This window comes from Martes martes, assembly GCF_963455335.1.
Source record: "Martes martes genome assembly, chromosome: 1".
NCBI classification, from domain to species: Eukaryota; Metazoa; Chordata; class Mammalia; order Carnivora; family Mustelidae; genus Martes; species Martes martes.
Genome location: NC_137888.1, coordinates 190,496,086 through 190,516,858, shown reverse-complemented (window position 1 = coordinate 190,516,858; position 20,773 = coordinate 190,496,086). Strand labels below are relative to the sequence as shown.

The window sequence follows — 20,773 nt, the reverse complement described above, 5'->3', positions numbered from 1 at the left end:
ACATCTGAGCAACACACAGACCTCAGGGGGAGATGTCTTTGGTGAAATGGTGGTCTTTATTAGGGGATTGTGCTTTACACTTGCTCTCAACAGGCAGACATGAAAATACCATGACCACGTTCTCACTAAGACAGAGTCACAAGCCTTTTAGAGCCTGGCTTGCACACACACACACACACACCCCCGCAGGCAGCATGTCTATTTACACTGGTGGGCACCCCACCCAGGAAAAGGGCACCGTCTTGGTCATCCTCAAACCACTCAGTTAGGGGTTGAGACCAGGAGGACCCCTTTCCTGCTGAACGTCCCACGTTTGGTCCGAGAATAAAATAGCGTTCCAGCAGCAGCTTTTTCTGGCTGTTTTTGGCGGGGAGGGGCGGTGGAAGGAAATGCTTTTCTAGCACTGCCCTGTCACCTTAAATGAAGGGGTTGCAAGGCCAGAGGGCAGGGATTTTATCCCTCACGGGGCAGGGAAGAAACTGGCCTGGTTTATTCTCTAAATCTTTAACAGTGGGCTAGAAGCAGAAGGTTGGACACACGTGGTCTCGCGTGGGGAGGGTTTTGAGGAAGAATGAGTGATGTCACTGGAGCTCAGGTGGTGGAAACCAAGCAGGGAGCTGGTGCAGGAACTGGAAATGGGGACTCAAAGGAGCCTACGAAGCACTGTTCACATTTCCAGAGACCCATTGAAATCACTGTATATTTGTTCTCCATAGACGTCAGGAAAAGGGAAAATAAATTTTTTTTTTTTTTTTTTGCTAGAATTGCATCAGAACGGTGGGGTAAGAAAATGCAGATTGGCAATGATAGACCTCTCCAGTGACAATGGCAATTATGAAACGGACATAATTTGCTGGGCAAATGTCTTCCCAGGTCTGGGGACCCTGGAATGGGGTGGATATTCGAGAGCCCTTGGGGCTGCAGAGGCAGGGCAGGGAATCCGCAGGGCACAGGTGGCTTCAGGGATGACGTTTCCAGTATTTACTGTCCCTGGCTGCTTACAGGGTGGTCGTGAGGGCCCCAGCCCAGGAGCTGGCTGGAAACGCAGACTCTCAGCCCCCAGCCCAGATCTCCTGAATCACAAGCTGTCCTGTACATGACCCCCCGTGATTTGTAGGCACAAGCAAGCTTGAGAAGCACTGTTCTAGACTTTGGGGAGCAGGAAGGCCGCAGCCCTGGTTAGGTGTGGTTACAAGGCCCAGACAGGGAGGCCCCGGAGAGGAGAAAGCAAGTGCCTGGGTGTGGGGGAAGCTGGCAAACTCTGAGAAGCTTTCCTTGTCAGTACCCTTGCAACCTGGCCGCTTCGAGCACTGAGGCCACCTTTGGAGCTGCCCGGCCCTTCCTCCCCAAGGACAGCTGCACTTGAACCATATTCCCCTCAGCTGGCTTTCAGGGCAGGTGTTCTGAGATGCTCTACTTCGATGCCCCCCACCTGACCGCAGGGGAAACCACAGCCAGGGAGGCTTTCGGAGAGCAGGGAGCTGGGCTGTCCAGGGAAGCAGGGCCCCGTGGGGCCTGGGCAAGATGGACGGCTGGTCAGGCCAAAGAGGGGCCTCTCTCTCCTTCCCAGTTCTGCCAGGAGAATCTCAGCAGAGCTCAGAAGCTCCTTCTGGGAGAGGTGCCTTGGGAAAGTTTTCTCGGCAGCAGCTTCCTTTTGGAGCAGAAGCGGTGAGTGCTGGGAAGGAAAAGCCAGGGAGCTTAGGGGCCCCAGCTTCTTTTAAGGGTGGGAAGGAGGGCCCAGGCCTTCTGGGGCATTTTCACAAGAGCAAGCGTGAACATCATCGCAGATGGCCCCAGGCTGGGGGCCGGGTCTGCCAGGCGCGGAAGGGCTGCAGGCGGGCGCGCGCGGTAGGGGCTGGAGCGTCAACAGCCCCCTCTACAGAGCTCTCTCTTCACTGGTGAGCGTCGCGATTCTCCGCAGGTTCTCCCTGACTTTTATAAACTCGGGGGCATGGTCCTCTTCCTTTTCTGGTGGTTTTTCCAGCTAAAGGAGAGACAAAGCAGAGGTGTAAAGTGGGGTGCGGGGGTGGGGGCTGGCTGGGGGGAGCTCCTTTTCCCCAAACCACAGTGTTGGGATCACGGATCCTCTCTGGGGGAAACAGAACGGGAGATCAGCTTTGCCACCAGCCTGGTAGCTGGGGTGACAGCATGCGAAGAACTTTTCCTTGTGAAGCTGCTGCGGATCACTTGCCTCGGCTGGGGCCTCAGGTTCCTCATCTCTAGAATGGGAACGCCATCTGGCTCTCAGGGCCATAGTGAGATCAGGATCAGCATGCGATAGGTTGGGCCGATGAGGGAACTGAGGTTCAGAGAGGGGAGGCCACCAGCTCAAAGTCACACAGCCGAGTGAATGGCAGCATGAGGACTTAGGCTGGTGGTGGAGCGCTGGTTGAAGCCTCATTTGGCGTCATCTTGTCCCTCTTACCCAGGCCGGGAGATAGTCCTGGAAGGGGCTGGGGCCAGGGCTGGGCGCTCTCACCCACCTGGTTCAGCCTCTGCTGCCGTCTCAGCAGCTCCTGCTCAAAGGGGCACTGCAGCCGTTTGGCCTCCAGCTCTTCCTTCTTCTTCTTGATGAGCTGGTTCCGCCTGCGATGCTCCAGGACCCGCTGCAGCTCTGGCTTGCTGTCCACGCCCAGGCCCCTGGGTGGGGGCAGCCGTCAGGAGCGCCCAGTGTCCCCCCGCCCGTCTCAGGGCTGCACCCCATACTGACCCCAACCTATACCATTGTGTCCTACATCCCCCACCCCCCGCTGCGGGCAGCTCCAGGAGGGGGTCTCATTCCTGTCCCCTTATAGGGAGCCAGGAAGTTAGGCTGCTAGAACTGAAGACACTAGTCCAAGTCACAGCTGCGAAGGGGCTGAGCGAGGATTTGTACCCAGGCTGTCTGACGGCAGAGACCAGGTTTTATGTCATTTCTGGTTTTGTGCCAGGGTAAGTTTCTAGAGGTGGATTTGCTGGGTCAGGTGGATTTGCAAATCTTTGAAAAGATTTTGGACACATATTTCTATCTGTTCCTTAGAAAAGGTTCTCCAATTTATACTCTGTCATCAGTGTACAAGAGCATCTATTTCTCCCCACCGTCACTGTTCAGTCTTTTTGTATTTGAGAATCTGCTAGGCAAGGAATAATATCTGGTATTCATGTGTGTTTCGCTAATTCTTAGTTACATGGGAACAACAGCCTTCGAGATGTGCACCCGCCATTTGCATTTCTTCTTTTGTGAACTAACTATACCTATCTTTGTTCATTTTTTCCCATATGGATTTATAAGTGATAGGTATACATTTTTATGTGTGTTTTGTATTGCAAGTGTTTCCCTGATTTGTCTTTAGGCTTTTGTTTGTTCTACGGTGGTGGTGTTTTTTGACATGAAAAGGGATGACTCTAAAACACATTCGGAGAAAATACACATGATATACTAAGCAAGAAAATAAAGAACCCACTGAGGATAGAAAATGACACCTGCTGGAAGGTCTTGAACAGAGTGGAAAATAGAATGAGACTCCTAGCCCGTGCCAATACCAGAATATGCCAGTAGAGGGAGCTGCAGAGGCGCCGCCGCCTTCCTCCTGGTGCTAGCCAGCTGGGAGGTATTTCCCAAGGCCGCCTCCACATTCCCTCCGTTACTGAATCCCAGCCCTGCCACCTCAAGCCCGTCTCTTTCATTGCATCCCTGGCCTCGCTGCTTCCCTTATGCCTCTCCCTCCTATCCCCCCTACCCCCGCCCCCCGTGATTGTGACATCCCTGCTTCAGGCCTTTTCCAGGTCAGCACTTCTCTGGCCAACCTCAAAGTCAATGCAGCCAACACCCTGAGCTACTTGTGTTTCCTGTCTCTTTGCACATGCTCTTCCATTTGCTGGGAACATACTTGCTTTCCACCAGCTGATGCCCACCTCCTAGTCTGGCTGACTCCAGCCCACCCTCAGGCTTCAGCTGAGGCATCCTCTCCCCCAGGAGGTCACCTTGGACCACTCCCAGGTGTGTCCTCTGAGCTCCTAGGCCCATTTAGGGCCTCCTCATAGCCTGTGGTTATGCATACATCCCCACTGTGAGGGCAGGAACTGGGTCCCGTTTCTTCTTGTACCTCAGGTCTGGATACCATGCCTGGCACATAGTAGGTGCTCAGTAAATGTATGTGGAGGACAGGAATGAGTAGGTAGCTGGGAGGGAGAGCAGAGCTCTTGGGGACCACTGGGAACTAAACCTTCACAGTTTCTGTGGGTGACTATGTGTGGTACCCTCAGCTCTCCTCAGCCTCCAGGAGAGCCAGCATGACCATCAGCCCTGCCTTCCGGTGCCTCTGCGAGGCCCAGCAGGCCTCAGGAGATGTTTGCCAGGAGGAGGCAACTGAGCTCTGTTCCCACCTTCTGTGGTTCATGAGCAGCTCTCGGTGCAGCTCCTGGTGGCTCCGGGAGGCCTTCACGGGGTTCAGCAGCTTCTTGGGCTTGATGAGCTCTGGGTTCCATTCTCTGTATTCGGGCCGGGCCATCAGGCCTCCGATGTCTGCCCGCTCCCTCTGGATCTCCGAGTACATCGAGGCTGTAGAGACAGGTAGGGGTGGGGGTTGGTCAGAGCGGGGTCCACAGTCTCCCCCACCCCCGTGGGGCACAGCTGAAGGCTCTTGACGTTAGATGGACTTTGGCCATCTGTCGCTGTGAAGCCTTGGGCTGAGTCTCTGACCTTCTGAGCTTCTGGTCTCCTCATTTGTGAGATGGAAATAATTGAACCTGTGCCCAGGGTTGTTGTAAGGATTGGAGATCTGTTTGTAAAGCGCGGTGTGGGGCTGAAATGATACTGGGGTGGACACATGCATATGCTTTTGGCCTGACTTTGTAGAAAATAATCTCCTACAAAAAGAATCATGTTTGAGTTTTTTGTTTTTCAGTGAGCTCTAATCAGAAAAAGAAAAGATACTTAAAAAAGAGCAAGTTTGCGTTTGTTAAATGTGGATGAACATAGTGATCAAAAGGAGACTTCACCCCCTATTGTCCCGTTTCCCTCTCCTTCATTCCAAATTCTCTGTGGAAGCATCCAGCTTTTCAGTTTCTCCAGATCAAAGAGGAGAGTAGGAAATCCCGGAATGGCTATGTGTCTAATTACAAAGTGATGGCTGTCATCTGTAATGCAGATGGCTGGCTTCTTTTTTTTTTTTTTTTAAAGATTTTATTTATTTATTTGACAGAGATCACAAGTAGACAGAAAGGCAGGCAGAGAGAGAGAGAGGGGGAAGCAGGCTCCCCGCTGAGCAGAGAGCCCGATGGGGGGCTCGATCCCAGGACCCTGAGATCACGACCCGAGCCGAAGGCAGCGGCTTAACCCACTGAGCCACCCAGGTGCCCCAGATGGCTGGCTTCTTGATGGCCTCACTTCCACCACAGAAGCTCGAAATTTGTCAGTTTACTTAAGTAGAAATTCAGGCAGAAGGGCTCCCTCCTACAAGCTGGCTTTGTATCCTTGCAGTGCCCCAAAGCAAACTTCTGTGTGTGTGTGTGTGTGTGAGAGAGAGAGAGAGAGACAGAGAGAGACAGAGAGATGACAGAGACCGACAGAGAAAGGAAGACTTCTTCAGAAAAAGTCTCCTGGGGGATGACACAGCCTGGCCATCAGCTTCTTTTAGGAATTCAAGTGAAAATTGGGGCACTGGTTCTCCCTTCGTGAATTCTGCCTTTCTGAGGTTGAGCTTCTGCTCTATGCCAAGCACTGGCATAAACAGGAGTTCTCCAAGTAAACTAGCTAGGCATGGTGGTGTGTGCGAACACCGGGACGCAGGTAATAGCTCAGTGGGGCTGGAAAATGCGGGGTGGGGGGCAGGGTGTAAATGGCAAGGTGACATGTCAGGGAGTGTCAGCATCAAAGGGGAGATTATGTTTTGCAAATGGTGGCCCACTGGATACATGTTTGGCATTTCTATTATTATGCATTGCTGGGTGCTGTTTGGAGAATTAAGTGAGATCACATTTGTAAAGGTGCTGTGTAAACTGGAAAGAGTGTTAATTATTACAAGATATTTTGGAAGTAGCCAGATGAAGTGTCAGAACTTAAAAACATATCTGCTAATTTTTTTCTTGAATTCACATTCTCAGAACTGTCTCTAACATGAAAATTCTAATTAATCCCCTTTCTTCACTTTCTTCATAAGGCTGTTTGTTTTCAGGTTCTACCCTTCCCAGCTCTTTGGTTTTTAAAGATTGTGGTAGTATTTGATAGTTGAAAATGGGAAGTTGACAAAACAGCTCCCTCATCTTTTAAAAACGTGGGCATTTTCCTTTTTTTTTTTTTTCTAAGCAAACGCTACACCTAACGTAGGGCTTGAGCTCATGACCCCCAGATCGATAGTCGCCTGCTCTACCGACTGAGCCAGACAGGCACCCCTAAAATGTGGATATTTTCTTAGTCTGTGGGCTTATGTTGTCTGGGAGCCAATGCATTAGATCCCTGATTCAGACTGGCGTTTGGGGATTTTTTTTCTCCCTTTTGCTGCCTTGTCTCATGACCAAGTCCCACCAAACCTTCAAGTGGTTTTCAGCCATCCTCTTTACTCATCCTATCCACACCATGCTTAAATAACTGCCATAGTTCCTTGGCTGTTGATCCTGCCTATAGTCCTTTTCTGTCCCAAACCTTCAAGAAAGTCATAATCATCAGTCACACCACCTTTGGAATAACTAACTGTATTGTACATTACCAAAGCCACAAGGCAAGAAACAAATTGTATAAGTTTAGGAAAGGAAAAGGCAGAAATAATTGGCTTAAGATACCACGACATACCAAGAATTCCCAAATGGATTAAGATTAAAACATTTGGAATGAATGAGAGAATTCAATAATGTGGCCAGATACAAACTAAGTACACAAAAGCTGAGAGTGTCTGCATAACAGGAATGACCATTCAGAACATACACAATAAAATTTTTCATTCATTCTACCATATGTTTTTAGTTCCTGCAGTTTGCCACATTTTGTGGTAGACACTAGACACACAGAGATGAACTAAGCAAACAAGGTTCCTGCTCTCACAGAGCTGAAATTCTGTTAGGGAGGCAGACAGTAAACATGGACACACACCAATCAAAACAAATGATTGCAAATTGCTGGGAGCCCACTGAAGGAACCAGGGGTCTGGGATAGAGAACAGGAGGCCCCGTCTTCAGCCAGGTGCACTGGGAGGGTCTCTCTGAGGACGTGACATTTCAGATCTGAGGACTGAGAAGGAGGAGAGAGGCTGTTTGGGGCAGAGGGAAGGAACAGCCTGTGTGACTCATGTACCTTGAACAAGCTTGGTCTGTTCAGGGAACAAAAAAGCATAGTGTGTCTGGAGTGGCGTGAGTGAGGGACAGGGAGAGTGGTTGGTGTGAGGGTGGACGGGTGGGTTCAAGTCGGGGAAAGAGTGCGTCTCATTCGATTTTTAAAAAGGCCATTCTCTCTGGTGTGTGTGGAAAAACTGTCAGCAGGTTTGGGGAAATTTTTATAGGACTTTGGTTTCCTTGACTTCCACTGGGCACGCGTCTCTCCAGCCTGTTAAATTCCAGAGGAAGAACATCTGATTGGCCAGGTGGAGACTCTTCACCCCATAGGTCACCAGCCAGCCAATGGGTTGCCTGCCGGGGGCCGGGCCCCACCGCGGCGGCAGGGCCCTTTCCGCGGTGTCCCGCCTGCAAGAGGGACCCTGTATGTATTCAGCCAGTACTGCGCCTAGGCCAGACCAGTGACCAGCTCTGGCTCCAGGCCTTTTTATTTTGTTTTAAAAATGAAATCAGAGGGGCGCCTGGGTGGCTCAGTGGGTTAAAGCCTCTGCCTTCGGCTCAGGTCATGATCTCAGGGTCCTGGGATCGAGCCCCGCATCAGGTTCTCTGCTCAGCAGGGAGCCTGCTTCCCTTCCTCTCTCTCTGCCTTCCTCTCTGCCTACTTGTGATCTCTGTCTGTCAAATAAATGAATAAAATCTTAAAAAAAAAAAAAGAAAAGAAAAGAAATCAGCATGTAGCTGGGGTGGGGGAGGGGGAGGTGGTCCTCCTGAGGCCAGGGTGGTGTGGTGGTTCAGGCAGGGATCCTGAACGATGTGACTGGTTCTTCAGACCAAAACTGCAGGCTGGGAAGACTGCTGCCTTGGCCAGCTCTAGAAATGACACGTGTGAGATCTGTGGACACGCGTGTGGGGGTCCTCCAGGGCCTAGCCACTAAGCCGGCCTTCCTGCCTTTTAGTTTAATTAAAAGAGGCCCCCCCGTGTAGAAGAGCCTCACGTAGGTGCTGGAACGACAGGGGCCAGCCCAGATGCTAGGCCAAAAAAACCCGGGCTTCCGTGGGTAGGGTGGGGAGCCTGGGGGCAGGTGGTCCTCCTGAGCAGAGGCGGGAGCGGGGGAATCCGATCCTGGGACTGCCCTGGCTAGGTCCCTCAGGCAGGTGGGGGGTCCTGAGAGATCAGAGACCTTCAGGGAAGTGGCCATGATGGGGGCACAGTGTGAGGTCGCCTCTGAAGAGACAAAGATGAGTGCCTGAAGGAGGAGCCAGCAGAGAAGAGGAACAGGTCAACGGAGGGGGAGTTAAAGGCAGAGTGAAGCTTAGGTGTATAGACACGGGAGCCTCCCCGATCTGGATTTGAATGTTGGCTGTGCCCTTTCTTAGCCTTGGGCAAGTTTACCTCTGCTCCGCAGCAAGAGTGCACAAACTAAACCTTTGGACCAAATTCAACCGCTTTGGAATGCAGCCATGCCCACTCATTACTTACTGTCTACATGGCTGCTTTCCGCTAGAACAGCAGAGTCGCAAAGGTGCAACAGCTGCTCTTGTTCAGCGTCCTTCTTCACGAGGGTTGTTGCAAAATGAACAAGGGGATGCTTGCTTGGTGCTTGGCAAATGCCTAGCACAGAGTTGAAGACGCAGTGGTGCTATATATCTGGGCAGCCAAATATAGCAAGGCAGGTTGTGCACTGTACAACCCTAGGGCCTCACTCCTGTAAATTAAACGATGAGTGGAGCCCCTGGAATTGCACGGTGTGGTCACCCAATTAGCTGTTTTTAACAATTACTAATAAATCCAGCCCTAGTCTTGGATGGAGCTTTCTTTGTTTCTTTTTTTTTTTTTTTAAGATTTTATTTATTTATTTGACAGACATAGATCACAAGCAGGCAGAGAAGCAGGCAGAGAGAGAGAGGAGGAAGCAGGCTCCATGCTGAGCAGAGAGCCTGATTCAGGGCTCGATCCCAGGACCCTGGGATCATGACCTGAGCTGAAGGCAGAGGTTGGATGGAGCTTTCTTACCCTCTTTAAAAACCGCACTGATTTAATCAGTGCCCCTTAACCCTGGCTACATATTGGCATCAGCAGAGGAAGTTTTAAAAATACCAATGCCTGGGTGGCACCCCAGGGATTCTGATGTCATTGGCCTGGGAGGGCAGCCTGGCTTTTGGGATTTTAAAAAGCTCCCTGAAAGATTCCAATAGTCAGGCAGCTTTGTAAACCATGGAGTTATTAAAAAAAAAAAAATCAATCTTCCTTGCTTTAGCCTGAGTGATTTCAGCTGACTGATTGACCTGGTTATAGTGGGCAGGTGTGGTTGAGGTCATAGTTCTTAGCTACTGGGTGACCTTGGATGGGTCTTAACCTTGAGGACTCTCCTTTGTAAAATTATGATGCTGTGAAGACGGGATGAGCTGAGAGGGGCAGGTGCTGCCGGTAGGCGACAGCTAAATGAAGTGTTGCTTGACTACAAGATGGGCAAATAATTCTCACTTACTCTGCACACCAATGGGACTTTCTTCCTCTTTGGGGGCAGGGTGGGGTTGGTAGTAAAATGTCAGGGGAGAGATTGGGAGCCTCTTCCTTGGTTCTTCCCTGTTTTTGCTGATAACCCAAGAGGTCCCGCAGCTTCTTCTTAGGGGCTCTGCAGACACCAGACCCACACCAATTAAGGCTCAGCCAGGGTCACTAACTGCTCCCAGGATGAGGCCACCAGCTGCTGGGGCATGCGTGGCTGATGTTAGGGTGGTGGCGGGAACCCAGGTCCCAGTGGATCCTGAGCTGCCTAAGGGCTTAATGTCCCCTTCATCTGCCTCTTTGCCATGGTGGCCCTGGTTCTGTCTTTGGTGGCATCAGTTAGAACACATGACACACGAGCCAGTCAAGCCGCAAGGTTAAGGCAAAAGTTTTGGAGGAGACGAACTGGGTTTCAATCATGGTGGGTTACTCCTTACTAGCTGTGTGAACTTGGGGGAATGGCTTCACCTCTCTGAGCTTCTGTTTGGAAATAACGGCCATACCTACTCATGGGGCTGTTTAGAGGGTGACATGATCAAATGTGCATGATGTGGCTAGTTCAGTGCCTGGCACAGGGATGCTCTCAGAAGGCAAACTTTCCTCCTTTCCTGAGGGGACCTGTGGCAGGCATTCAGCATTTGGCAAAGGCTCACTCACCTACATCTGGATCTCATGATTGCCCCAGAGGCTGTCAGCAGTGCTGTTTTATTGCGCCTGTTTTGTAGATGAGGCTTGGCAGCTGGAGAACTTCTATCCCAAGGGAAATACAGACTCACTGGGGAGCCCCTGCCCAGCCCTCACCGCCTTAGGCTTGAGCCAGAATCTACAGCCTGTCTGTCCAGGGGCAGGCCTTTGTTTAGGAGGGGCGCCAACTGGTGGCCTTCCCTCCCCGGGGTGTTGGTCAGAGTCTTCCCTGCTCTCCCTCTCTGCACCCTTGATCCTCAGTACCATTCAAGATGAGGTTCAGGATGCACTTGGGACCTTTTTGGCTCAATGTTTCAAGAGGCAGAAGGGTAGAGGAGGAGAGAGGCTTTTTAAATAACTACTGGCAAAAGAGAGTGAGGAGTTCAATGAAAATGACAAGCGTGGCCACTGGATTTCCCAGCCCCTTCATGCCATTTTTTCCTCCCAATAGGGAGTGTGCCCCCCCTTTTAAGATTTAATTTATTTGAGAGACAGTGAGCGAGAAAGAGAGAGAGAGAGAGAATGAGCACAAGCTGGAGGAGGGGCAGAGGAAGAGAGAGAGAAGCAGGATCCCTGCTGAGCAGAGAGCCTGATGCAGGGCTCCATCCCAGGACCCTGGAATCATGACCCCAGGACCCTGGAATCATGACCCGAGCCCAAGGTAGCCGCCTCACCGACTGAGCCACCCAGGCGCCCCAAAAGTACCCTTTTGTGTTGCACTGACTGGAGACTGTTTTTGGTGGCCCCTGCCTGGAATCAGAGCTCCTTGTCCATTTGGATGCAGCACCCCCACCCCATGGGAAAATGGTTCAAAAGTCCTAAACATTTTGCCTTGGGTCCACCATGACCTCCCAGTTTGTGAGGAGAAGGTCTGGGTGGGCATTCAGGAGTTTGACCCAATGTCATAGTGGAGCCCAGAGCTGGACATGGGAGGCCCTTAACAACACTGGCGCGGAGTGTGGCGCAAGGAACGAGTGTCAGTGGGTATAAGGAATTATCAGCAGATCCTCCTGCTGGCCCACGGGCGGCATGATGCCAGCCCTTCCACTCAGGATATGCCTCCCAGGGAACAATCCTGGCAGGCACTTACCACCAACGGAGCTAAGAGCCCCTTGGGGTCCAAGCCCCTGGACACGGAGCTCTTGGGGCTGCTCACAGCTTGGGAAACCAGCCGGGTTTGTCAGCTGTTCCCAAAAGTGACCCATCGAACCCCTGATTTCTAGCTCAGTCCCAGGCCTGCCTCTGCTGCCAGGTGCTAGAGCCACACTGACCAGGCAGTTACCATGTTAGCATGCACGTGTGCCGCCTGGTGTGCGAAGCCACTTGCAGCCAGAGCTTGGAAAGTTCTCACCACAGACTGAGGAGGTGGCCACTGTTGTGGCTCCTTTCCACAGAGGAAGATACTGAGACTCTGAGGGGTCATCTAACTTCCCCAGATCACACACCCAGTAAAGGAAGGAGCTCGAATCAAAGCTGGGAGCTCTGTCTGATGCCAGGACCTTGGTTCTCTGACTTGTGCCCTGCAGTAGCCCGGCCTGTTGTCTGTCTACTAATGAGGATTAAGCCCACTGTTCTGTGTGATAATGGATTTGGGTGGGGGACAGAGCCAGGGTAACCCAGCCTCCAAGAGCTCTGCTCCCCTGACAGCCTGCCCCAGGGCTCCGGGGGCCCTCACACCTCCTCCCACGGCCACTCCCTCCCCAGCAAAGGGAAACAGAATAGAAATGGTCTTACTTCTCAGCTGTGTCTCTGGGAAGGGAACTTGGGAGCCGGAGCCGTGGCTGGGTCCCTCACTCCGCTGGGAAGTCCCACACTAGCAAGGAGGGCCGCCTCTGAAGGGCGGTTCTTAAACCCCTGCGGACGGCAGGCGGCTGCGTGTGCCAACGAGTGAGGCCGCTCTGCATTCCTGTTTATTCTGGTATCAATAAAAAGGAACTGTTACTATAGTAACGGATATTTCACTTGGTGCACGACCACTTCCACAATGCGGAACACCGCGTCCAAGCCACACGCCTTAGAGGCGCAAGTAAATACCTATTTGGTCAGATTGTGGAGGACTAAGAACCATGCCAAGCTTTGTCTGAGCTGGGCGGCTCGCGCAGAGGCATTTCCCTTGTTTCCGACGGGAGGGTCAGCGAGAGTGCATTCCAGAGCCTCCCTAGGGGAGGGAGAGCCGAGCATCCGGCCCAGGCCGGCGGTGCCCAAGGCTTCGGGAGGAAACCGGGCTCTGAGGTGGGAAGGGAGGATGAGCTCCCATGGGTTCAGTTCCTGGTCATCCATCTGACTTACTCCACACTTTGAACTTCGTCTGAACTTCGCAGAGGAGCAAGGGAACGTTGCCCAGCTAAGAGTGTGAGGAAGGTGGAGGCTGACGGGCTCTGGGTGGGAGCAGGCCCTAGAGCCCGCCCAGGGGGCCTCAGGCGCCGGCACCTCTGGCGAAGGTTGGCTGGAAAGCCACGAGGCCCAGGATGTACATCAGCCGTGAACGGGGCATTAAAAAGACCATGTGTGCCCCCTTTGGCCTATATCATTAATTTAACTGACATTTCTCGAGTACCTACTGTGTTCCTGGCCCTGTCCCGTGTGCGGGAGCTATAGTGTGAATGACACCTTTGGGCTCAGGGAACCTGTATTCATGGGTGGGTGGTGGGGGAGTCAGATAGGAAGGGAGACAAACCGGAAACTTGTACCCGTGATGAATGTTGGGCTGAAAGTAAGACTGGGTGAGGTCGGGTGTGGGGGGAGGAGAGGGGCGCTGAGCTCAGGAAGGGTGGACACGGGGACGCTGACCTTTAAGGGAGGCCTGGGTGGTGAGAAGGAGCCAGCAATGTGCTGTCTGTTCCCACACGAGGGCATTCCAGATAGTGGGCAGAGCCAGCGGAAAGGCCCCAGGATGGGAGTGAGTTTGATCTGGTGGAAGAAGTCCAGCGGGGCTGGCGTGTTGGCATGAGGGGGAGGTTGGGGCACGGGGCTGAACACAGACTCAGGGGGCAGGTCGTGCATGGCCTGGGAGCCTTGACCAAGCCGGCCATTCTGGGGCCACTTAAATAAACTTAGAGGGTCACAAATTCTTAGATATAGAACAATTTTCTAGAAACAGCACATGTTCCTTTTTGTTCCTTCTTCCTAAATTCTGCTTCTCTTGAAGTACTTTGAATGGTATCCTCCCCAGGCTTCCTGTCCTGCTGTGGCTTAATTTTACTAAATTCTGGTGGTGAAAGTCTGCCTTTAAATGCTTGTCAAGCCATTCTTTGTTGCCACATGTTGTCCTGCTGTGTAAATGGCTCTTCTGGGCATTTCCCAGGGCCCACAGTGGCTGATCTGAACCAATCCGGGTGCCTTCTGACAGTGGGGGAGTAGGAGGGATCCTGGGGAACTGACAGCTTCTCACCACCTAGAGAAGACAGAACCCCCTAATCCAGCTTACTCCAGGGGAGCAGACTCTGAGAGTCCCCATACTAGCAATGACCTTCATCTCCATTTTGCATTCTCTTTATTGGAGAACTCATCAGAGTTTTCGGCCCCAGAGCAATGGAGAGCCAAGGAGAGCTGGGCAGGCATCCCCCAAGGTTGGGTGCCATATTCCCCAGGCAGTTGGGACTCACTATGCCTCTTCCATGAAAGCTCTTCTCACAGTCCAACCTGTGTACAGACCCATCAGGGTCACCCACCAGACTGCCAGGCTTTGAGGGCTGGGGCCTTACCTTATCCTTCTTAGTATTCCTGTCCCGGTACCAAGGAGTTCCGTAACTATCATTGACTTGTAGACACCAAAGACATTGACAGTCTTATTATTATTATTTTTTTCAAGATACAAAACTTAGTATGTGCAGAACCTAGAGGCCCAGTCTGGAGGCATATAAACTGAACTGCTAGAGTAGTCAGTTCTAGATCAATGTGTCTCAGATGTCACGACTAGCCATTATTTGTGAGATGAGCTAAAATGGGCCATGCTCCCGGATTGCTATATTAGAATTTAGGAGGGACGGGCCCACAAATCTGGATTTTTAACACCCCCCCCCCCGGGGTTTCGTTTATCTCTGGGAGTTTGAGAACCACTATTCTATGGCAAAAAATTGCAGGCCCTTCTTAGTCACAAAATTTCTGTAATATTTGTGGTTTAAACACAGAACAAGAACAAGCGTACATGGCTTTTGCTCTCAGGAAACAATAAAGATTAAAAATATGAGAAAGAGGGGCACCTGGGTGGCTCAGTGGGTTAAAGCCTCTGCCTTCAGCTCGGGTCATGATCCCAGGGTCCTGGGATTGAGCCCCACATCGGGCTCTCTGCTCGGCAGGGAGCCTGCCTCTCCTAGCTCTGTGCCTGCCTCTCTGCCTACTTGTGATTTCTGCCTGTCAAATAAATAAATAAAATATTTTTAAAAAATTAAAAAATAAAAAAATATGAGAAAGAGCAACCTTTTCCACCCAGCGATAGTTATGATTCATATCTGGTTCAGTCATGTCCATTTTGCATATTGGAAAATAGAGGCCTTCCGGGCAAAGGAGGCTTTTAGGAGTTTACTCCAGGTTACTGCCGAATTCAGCCCCAGTTGCTGCCTCCTGCCTTGGTCAGTAGAGCTTTCCCTGGAGGCCTCCCCATTCTCCCTAAAGGAAGGGCTCTGGGATACCAGGGGCCTGGAGACCAGAATTCTTGCTCAGCCCCATAAGAACTGAAAGGGAATCCCAGAGGTTGAGTACACCCCTCCTACACTCCCTTCTTGTCCGTCTGAAGTTTGTTTCCCTGGGAACTTAGAGGAGCTGAAAGGAAGGGGGTTCGTGAAGACCAGGAGAGGCAGGCGGGAGTGGGAGCTGGGGAATTTTCCTCCTTCCACTGTGGGCTGGGGCCACAGCTTGCATTAAAAAACAAAACAAAACAAAACAACCTCCAAAAACATCTTTCCTTTCATTTTTGCTCCCCTTTTTCCAAGCTCACAGGCGCCTGGAGCAGCTTATCTGGGTGCACAAACATCAGACAAGAGGTTCCCATGGCAACTCAAAACTTCCTCCTCAGCACTGTGTTCAGTCTCCATCTCCAGGGTCCCTTTCCAAGGCCTCAATGAGGTTTCCGAGCAGCCACCCACAAAACAGCCGTAGGATCCAACCTTGTCCCCACCCCCAACACGCTCAGTTGAAAGGACATGGAAGGGGGTAGAAACTGTATTGGCAGAAAAAATTGTCATGGGATCCGTGGAGAGATTACAAAAGCAATGAGAGTTGCCTTTACAACAGATTTGAACCAGGAAGAATTTACCCAGTGGAGGGATTTCAAGTGTGCAAATGGGAAAGTATCAGGGAGTGGGGAAGAATTATGTTTTTTTTTTTCCGGATAGCTGGCTCTCCACTCAGCTCTGATGAGGCCTGGTGAATCTGGTCTCTTAGCTGCCGTGGGGCCGTGGGGTGCCCCCTAGCCCCAGCACATTTTAACTCGTAGCCAGGCAAAGGATGGACAGAGGAGCTAGGGATGGGGAGAGGAGTGTGTGTGTGTAGAGAGAGAGAGGAGCCTGGGCAGACCATAGTTTGTCAAGGCAAGCAAACTTCCATGATTGCTGGCATGACTATTTGCCAGATGTAACAAATAAAAATGCAGCATGCTCGATTTAAATCTGAATTTCAGATAAGCAATGAATACGTTTTTAGTACCTGCATAGCCGTACAACAGTTGGGTTTTACTTAAAGTATTATTTGTTGTGTATCTGAGGTTCAAATTTAACTGGGTGTCCTGTATTTTTTTTTCCCCCAAAGATTCTATTTATTTATTTGACACAGAGAGATCACAAGTAGACAGAGAGGCAGGCAGAGAGAGAAGGGGAAGCAGGCTTCCCGCTGAGCAGAGACCCCGATAAGACCATGACCTGAGCAGAAGGCAGAGGCCCGAACCCACTGAGCCACCCAGGCACCCCCCCTTTTTTTTAACAAAGGTGCCAAGAAAAAAATATTTTTTGCCTTCTGGGTCATGGGTTCTCTGTTGCATCTACTCAACTCTAGTATTGTTACACAAGAGCGACTAGAGATAATATGTAAATGAATGAGCATGGTTATATTGCAAGAAAACCTAGCTTACAAATATAGGTTGCAGGCCAACCATGGTTTGCTGACTCTTGCCCTACATTTAAATGCGTGGCAGGCAGGGATGGAGGGGTTGAAGACTAGTATTGATACAACCTCAGCAACGTAAAACACAACCATACATGTAAACTATGCATTGCAAAGACTTTAAGGAGACACCCCCAAATGTTACCAGCAGTGCTTAGGGTTAGTGGGATTGTGGGTAAGGCTTCCCCTTCTTTAGTCTCAATTTCTCAAAATATTCATGGTGAACATGTAATACTTTAATATTACAAATTTAAAAATAATCTGTGGTTGGGGTGCCTGGCTGGCTCAGTGGGTTAAGCCTCTGCCTTCGGCTCAGTCATGATCGCAGGGTCCTGGGATCGAGCCCCGCATCCTGCTCTCTGCTCAGCGGGGAGCCTGCTTCCCTCCGCCCTCTGCCTGCCTTTCTGCCTACTTGTGATCTCTCCCTGTGTCAAATAAATAAATAAAATCTTAAAAAAAATAATCTGTGGTGAAAAATTTTCTAGACGTGTTCTATTACTTGGTGCATGGCTCGAGACCACTGTAAATGAAGATGGATGGCTACCATCTTGGATTTGACTCCACACCCTGTCCTTGGGGGCTTCTAAAGGAGGGGCGCTCTTGACTCTTCACTAAATGGCCCAGTTGGATCCTCACCCTGACTCTTCTTGCTTTTCTATGTGTGAGACAACCAGAGTAGCGCTTCTGCCCTGGCCCTGGGTTTGAATCTCATCTCCGCCCAGATGGGCTGGGTGACTTCAGATAAGTCATGTTATCTTCTGAGCCTAAATTTCCTCATGCTTAAAATACGGGTCAGTACTTCTTACTTCCCTGAGAGGAGGGACATATCTGTTATATTTATGAGTATATCCATGTGCCTTGCATGGGGGTGGTCAGTACATACGGGTGGCAGGAATAACTGAATTACGTCGATAAGATGACATGCACAGCATTTGGCAAAGCGAGTGGCAATAACAAGCGATCAGCATTATTGGCCATTATTATTACTAGTCTCAGGAGGTGTGCAGACATTGGCATGAATGGGCCTAAGGTTGCACTAAGTGTTTTCTACCCCATAGTGGGATAGAAGCTTTCTCTTAGCGGGACCATGGGCAAGCTGCTAAGCTCTTTAAAGCTCAGTCTCCCCATCTGTTAAATGGGGATGACAATTAGCAGTGACCTTGTAGGGTTCTTAAGACTGAATGAGCCAGCAGTGCCTAGCACAAAGTAAATGCTCCCTCAGCGAGGCCCCTGGTCAAAGGCTTTGCCCCCTCCCTGGCTTGTAGCTGCCTGTGGTACAGATACCGGAAGAGCATGGGGTCCCTGGACCGACTCTGATGTCTGCTCTTCTGAGTACGTTGCCTGTGAAAAATGTTGCTTTTTGCATAAGGCTCATCGCTGTAGCTCCAGGTCAGAGGGAGCACAGCGTCTTCAGATTAGATAGCCCCTCCTTGTCTTTGTGAGAGGGTAGGAACTGGGTGGGAACCCTTAGGAGTGCTTTGCAGGGGAGAAATCACCAGAGCTGGGATTTGAAATCGGATTCCCTTTCTGCCTGCCCCAGCTCTGCCAGATTTAAAACCCTCCCCCAGGAAGGCGCCGGCAGTCCCCAAGTCTTGGCCAGTTCTTGCTTTTGGACTTAAGAGAACCGTTGTCTCCATGTTCCCAGGCGGTAGCTCCGCGTGGGGATCTCCGTAGGGCGGAGCCAGTCTAAGAGAGGCAGTCAGTCCCGGAACCGAGGTCATGCGGGAGGGAGGGGAGGAGGGAGGAGGGTCAGGGGATGGGGGCAGGCACGGCCCGTGCAGACAAGCGGCCAAGGGTTCCCCTTGCGCCTTTGGCTCCAGGGGTCCGCTGGCAGGACCACTGGGTGTGTGTGTGTGTTGGGGGGCTCCTTGCCCACGGCAGATCGGCAGATCATAGCTGCGGGTGAGCCCAGGTCCGCTGACACTTTCTAATCACGTACCCGCACCGGGACCACGCAGGAGAAGGATTTTCACCTTCCCTAAACCTCTCTTTCAAAGCACAAAGTCCGGAGGCAACCGCCCCAACCCCTTACTGTGGGCATTCCTTTTCTTCTTTCTCCATCTCTGGCTTTCCTAATTATTGTTTCAGCGACTATATGCCATGTTTGTTTTATTTTCCCAAGTAAAAAAATCCCCTATTGTTCTGAATAGAAAAGTAGTATGTGCTTACTGCAAATAAGTTTTAAAAAAGACAAATGGGAAGGAAAAAAAGAAACACCTTGTCATACAACTCTCGTTCTTGAAAATAACCACCATGTGTTTCCTTCTAAATCTTTTTCTCTTTACATGCATATACACAGAAAAATGGTTTCTCCCCTTCCTGTAACTTGCTCTCTTCCCTTTCTGCCGCTAATGTAATACCTCTCTGGACATCACCAGTGGCTATGCGTCTGTGCCCCTACGTGCCCCACTGCGAGCACCCCCGTCTTACCCATTTTCCACTCTCCCACACCTACGAACGCCTACGCGCGCGTAAGGGACGTGCCAGGAGATGGAACCTTGCCGCACTTTCGTAGTTCAGAAACCGAGTGAGTGTCTGTGTTGGGGAGGGGCGGGAGGGGGGTGCGCTCCTACACTGGAATAAAGCGATATATCTAATGGTATGTCCCCAACCCCAATGGTAGGAAGAATGTAGGAGCGAAAGAAGGAATGACGCGTGAACTCCGAAAAGTAATTTAAAAGAATGAAAAAAAAAAAAAAAAAAGGGAGGAAAGCAGAGCAATGAAGGAGGACCGTGGTGCCCGGCGGCGGCGGGCTGCCCGCCCTGCCCTCTCGCGCTCTCCACGACGCAGGGGCCGGGAGGCCTTGCCCTCACTTACCGGACCTAAGCAGCACGGCCCGGTAGAGACCCGAGGCCTCGGTGGGGTCCCGTGCCCGCTCGCCCAGCCTCTGCGCCATGCGCCCCTGCGCCAGACTGTGGAGCCGGCACTGCGGACAGGGAGCGCACCAGAGTGTAGTGCTTTGGAGCCCGAGTGCCTCCGCAGCCGTGACGTGCCAACCCGGGCCCAAACTCTGCTGCGGATCGAGTTACCACCGGAGGCCAGAGCGCCAGGCGAGGAGGCGCCGCGGGGGGAGGGATAGAGGGCAGGGGCAAGGGCAGGTATCCTGCCCGCGGGATCGAGGGCGTGGGTCAGGGTCCCATGAGAGGACTCCTGGTCCCGGGGTTCCAGGGCCGAGGGAGAACCCGCTGTCCTGATTTCTAGCCTTGGTCTCCTACCTGCTGCACTCCTTTTCTCCATTTCCCTGGCCGCTGGCCTCGTTGAATGCTACACGCAGGTGTGGGATTCTGAAGTGGAATCCCTGGGATCATGTCCCAGCGCCACCAATTAATAACTATGTGACTCCACGATTTAATTACCTAACCTCTCAGAGCCACAGTTTTCTCATCTGTAAAATGGGGATGACCAAAGTACTTATTATTTCCACAGGGCCATGAGGGTAATATGTATGTATATGTGGTTTATGTATTCTATATACTGACTGTATGTTTTATGTACCAACTATACATACAGTCAGTATATATATTATATATTATATATAATCTTAGAACAGTGACTAGGGCAGAACAAACATATACTATTATTTAAAAAAGTGTCTTGGGGTGAGTAGCACTGAGAAGCAGGGAGGTTTACTGTAGGAGACAAGTTGTGGTGGGGCTTCACCAGGTTGGTTTCTCCCAGTTTGTACAATCCTATTAATAGCCAGAGATGGGAGGACCAACCAAGAGTCTAAAGGTGGAGAAGCAAAGTCAACCAGGCAGATTTGGAAGATATAAGGAACTGACAGTTTTGATTATCTACTCTGTCTGGTGCTATGCTAAGTTTCTTCTAATATAAAAACTACTGTTCATTGTGTACTTTATGTCCTAGTCCATTTTAACTTCACAACCCTATGAATTAGTGTCTGTTAGCCTTCCAGTTCTGCAGATGAGGAAACTGAAGCTCCAAGGGGGTCAGTAATTTATCTGGGTTCACACAGTGTGGATCTGGGACACACACTCAGGTAGTCTGACCTCAGACTTGGGCCACTCTACTCTGCTGCCCCCCATTATCTCATTTATGCTTCATAAAAGTGCTGAAGGATGGGTATTATCTCCAGTTGAGAGATGAAGTCATTGAGACTCAGGGAGGTGAGGTGGCTTACTCATGCTCATGTAGCTCTTTGGAGGAACCAAGACTCAATCCAGTTCTCCACCCACAAAACTAGTGCCCCTGAAATCTAGAGACCCCTGGAGCTGTCC

At 51.1% G+C, this 20,773-nt stretch overlaps 1 protein-coding gene across 4 annotated transcripts; it reads right to left on the bottom strand.

Annotated features, from left to right (window-relative positions):
* Nucleotides 1-40: 40 nt before the first annotated feature.
* On the bottom strand, nt 41-19,813 carry FAM107A (family with sequence similarity 107 member A). Of its 4 annotated transcripts, XR_013968316.1 has the most exons (5): nt 19,751-19,813; nt 4,366-4,540; nt 2,484-2,640; nt 1,754-1,984; nt 758-1,515 (listed from the first exon to the last, which is right to left on the bottom strand). XR_013968316.1 is itself a non-coding variant. In XM_080828654.1 (4 exons), exons 2-4 carry the CDS (start codon nt 4,533-4,535, stop codon nt 1,877-1,879), a joined length of 435 nt encoding a protein of 144 aa, XP_080684780.1. In that variant the 5' UTR covers nt 4,536-4,540; nt 12,173-12,353; the 3' UTR covers nt 41-1,876. The 4 variants fall into 4 exon arrangements, 3 of the variants coding, with proteins under 3 accessions (XP_080684780.1, XP_080684778.1, XP_080684779.1); XM_080828654.1 differs by lacking the exon at nt 19,751-19,813 and adding an exon at nt 12,173-12,353 and having other exon boundaries at nt 41-1,984; XM_080828652.1 differs by lacking the exon at nt 19,751-19,813 and adding an exon at nt 19,353-19,548 and having other exon boundaries at nt 683-1,984.
* Between the last annotated feature and the right edge of the window lie 960 nt (nt 19,814-20,773).

Bases quoted from the DNA above. Each gene is read 5' to 3' on its own strand.
- FAM107A (XM_080828652.1), bottom strand. From the start codon at position 19,431: ATGGCGCAGAGGCTGGGCGAGCGGGCACGGGACCCCACCGAGGCCTCG. The intron at 4,541-19,352 runs GTAAGTGAGGGC...CTGTCTCTACAG, and splicing joins GGCCGTGCTGCTTAGGTCCG to CCTCGATGTACTCGGAGATC. The intron at 1,985-2,483 runs GTGGGTGAGAGC...TCTCTCCTTTAG, and splicing joins GGCAGCAGAGGCTGAACCAG to CTGGAAAAACCACCAGAAAA.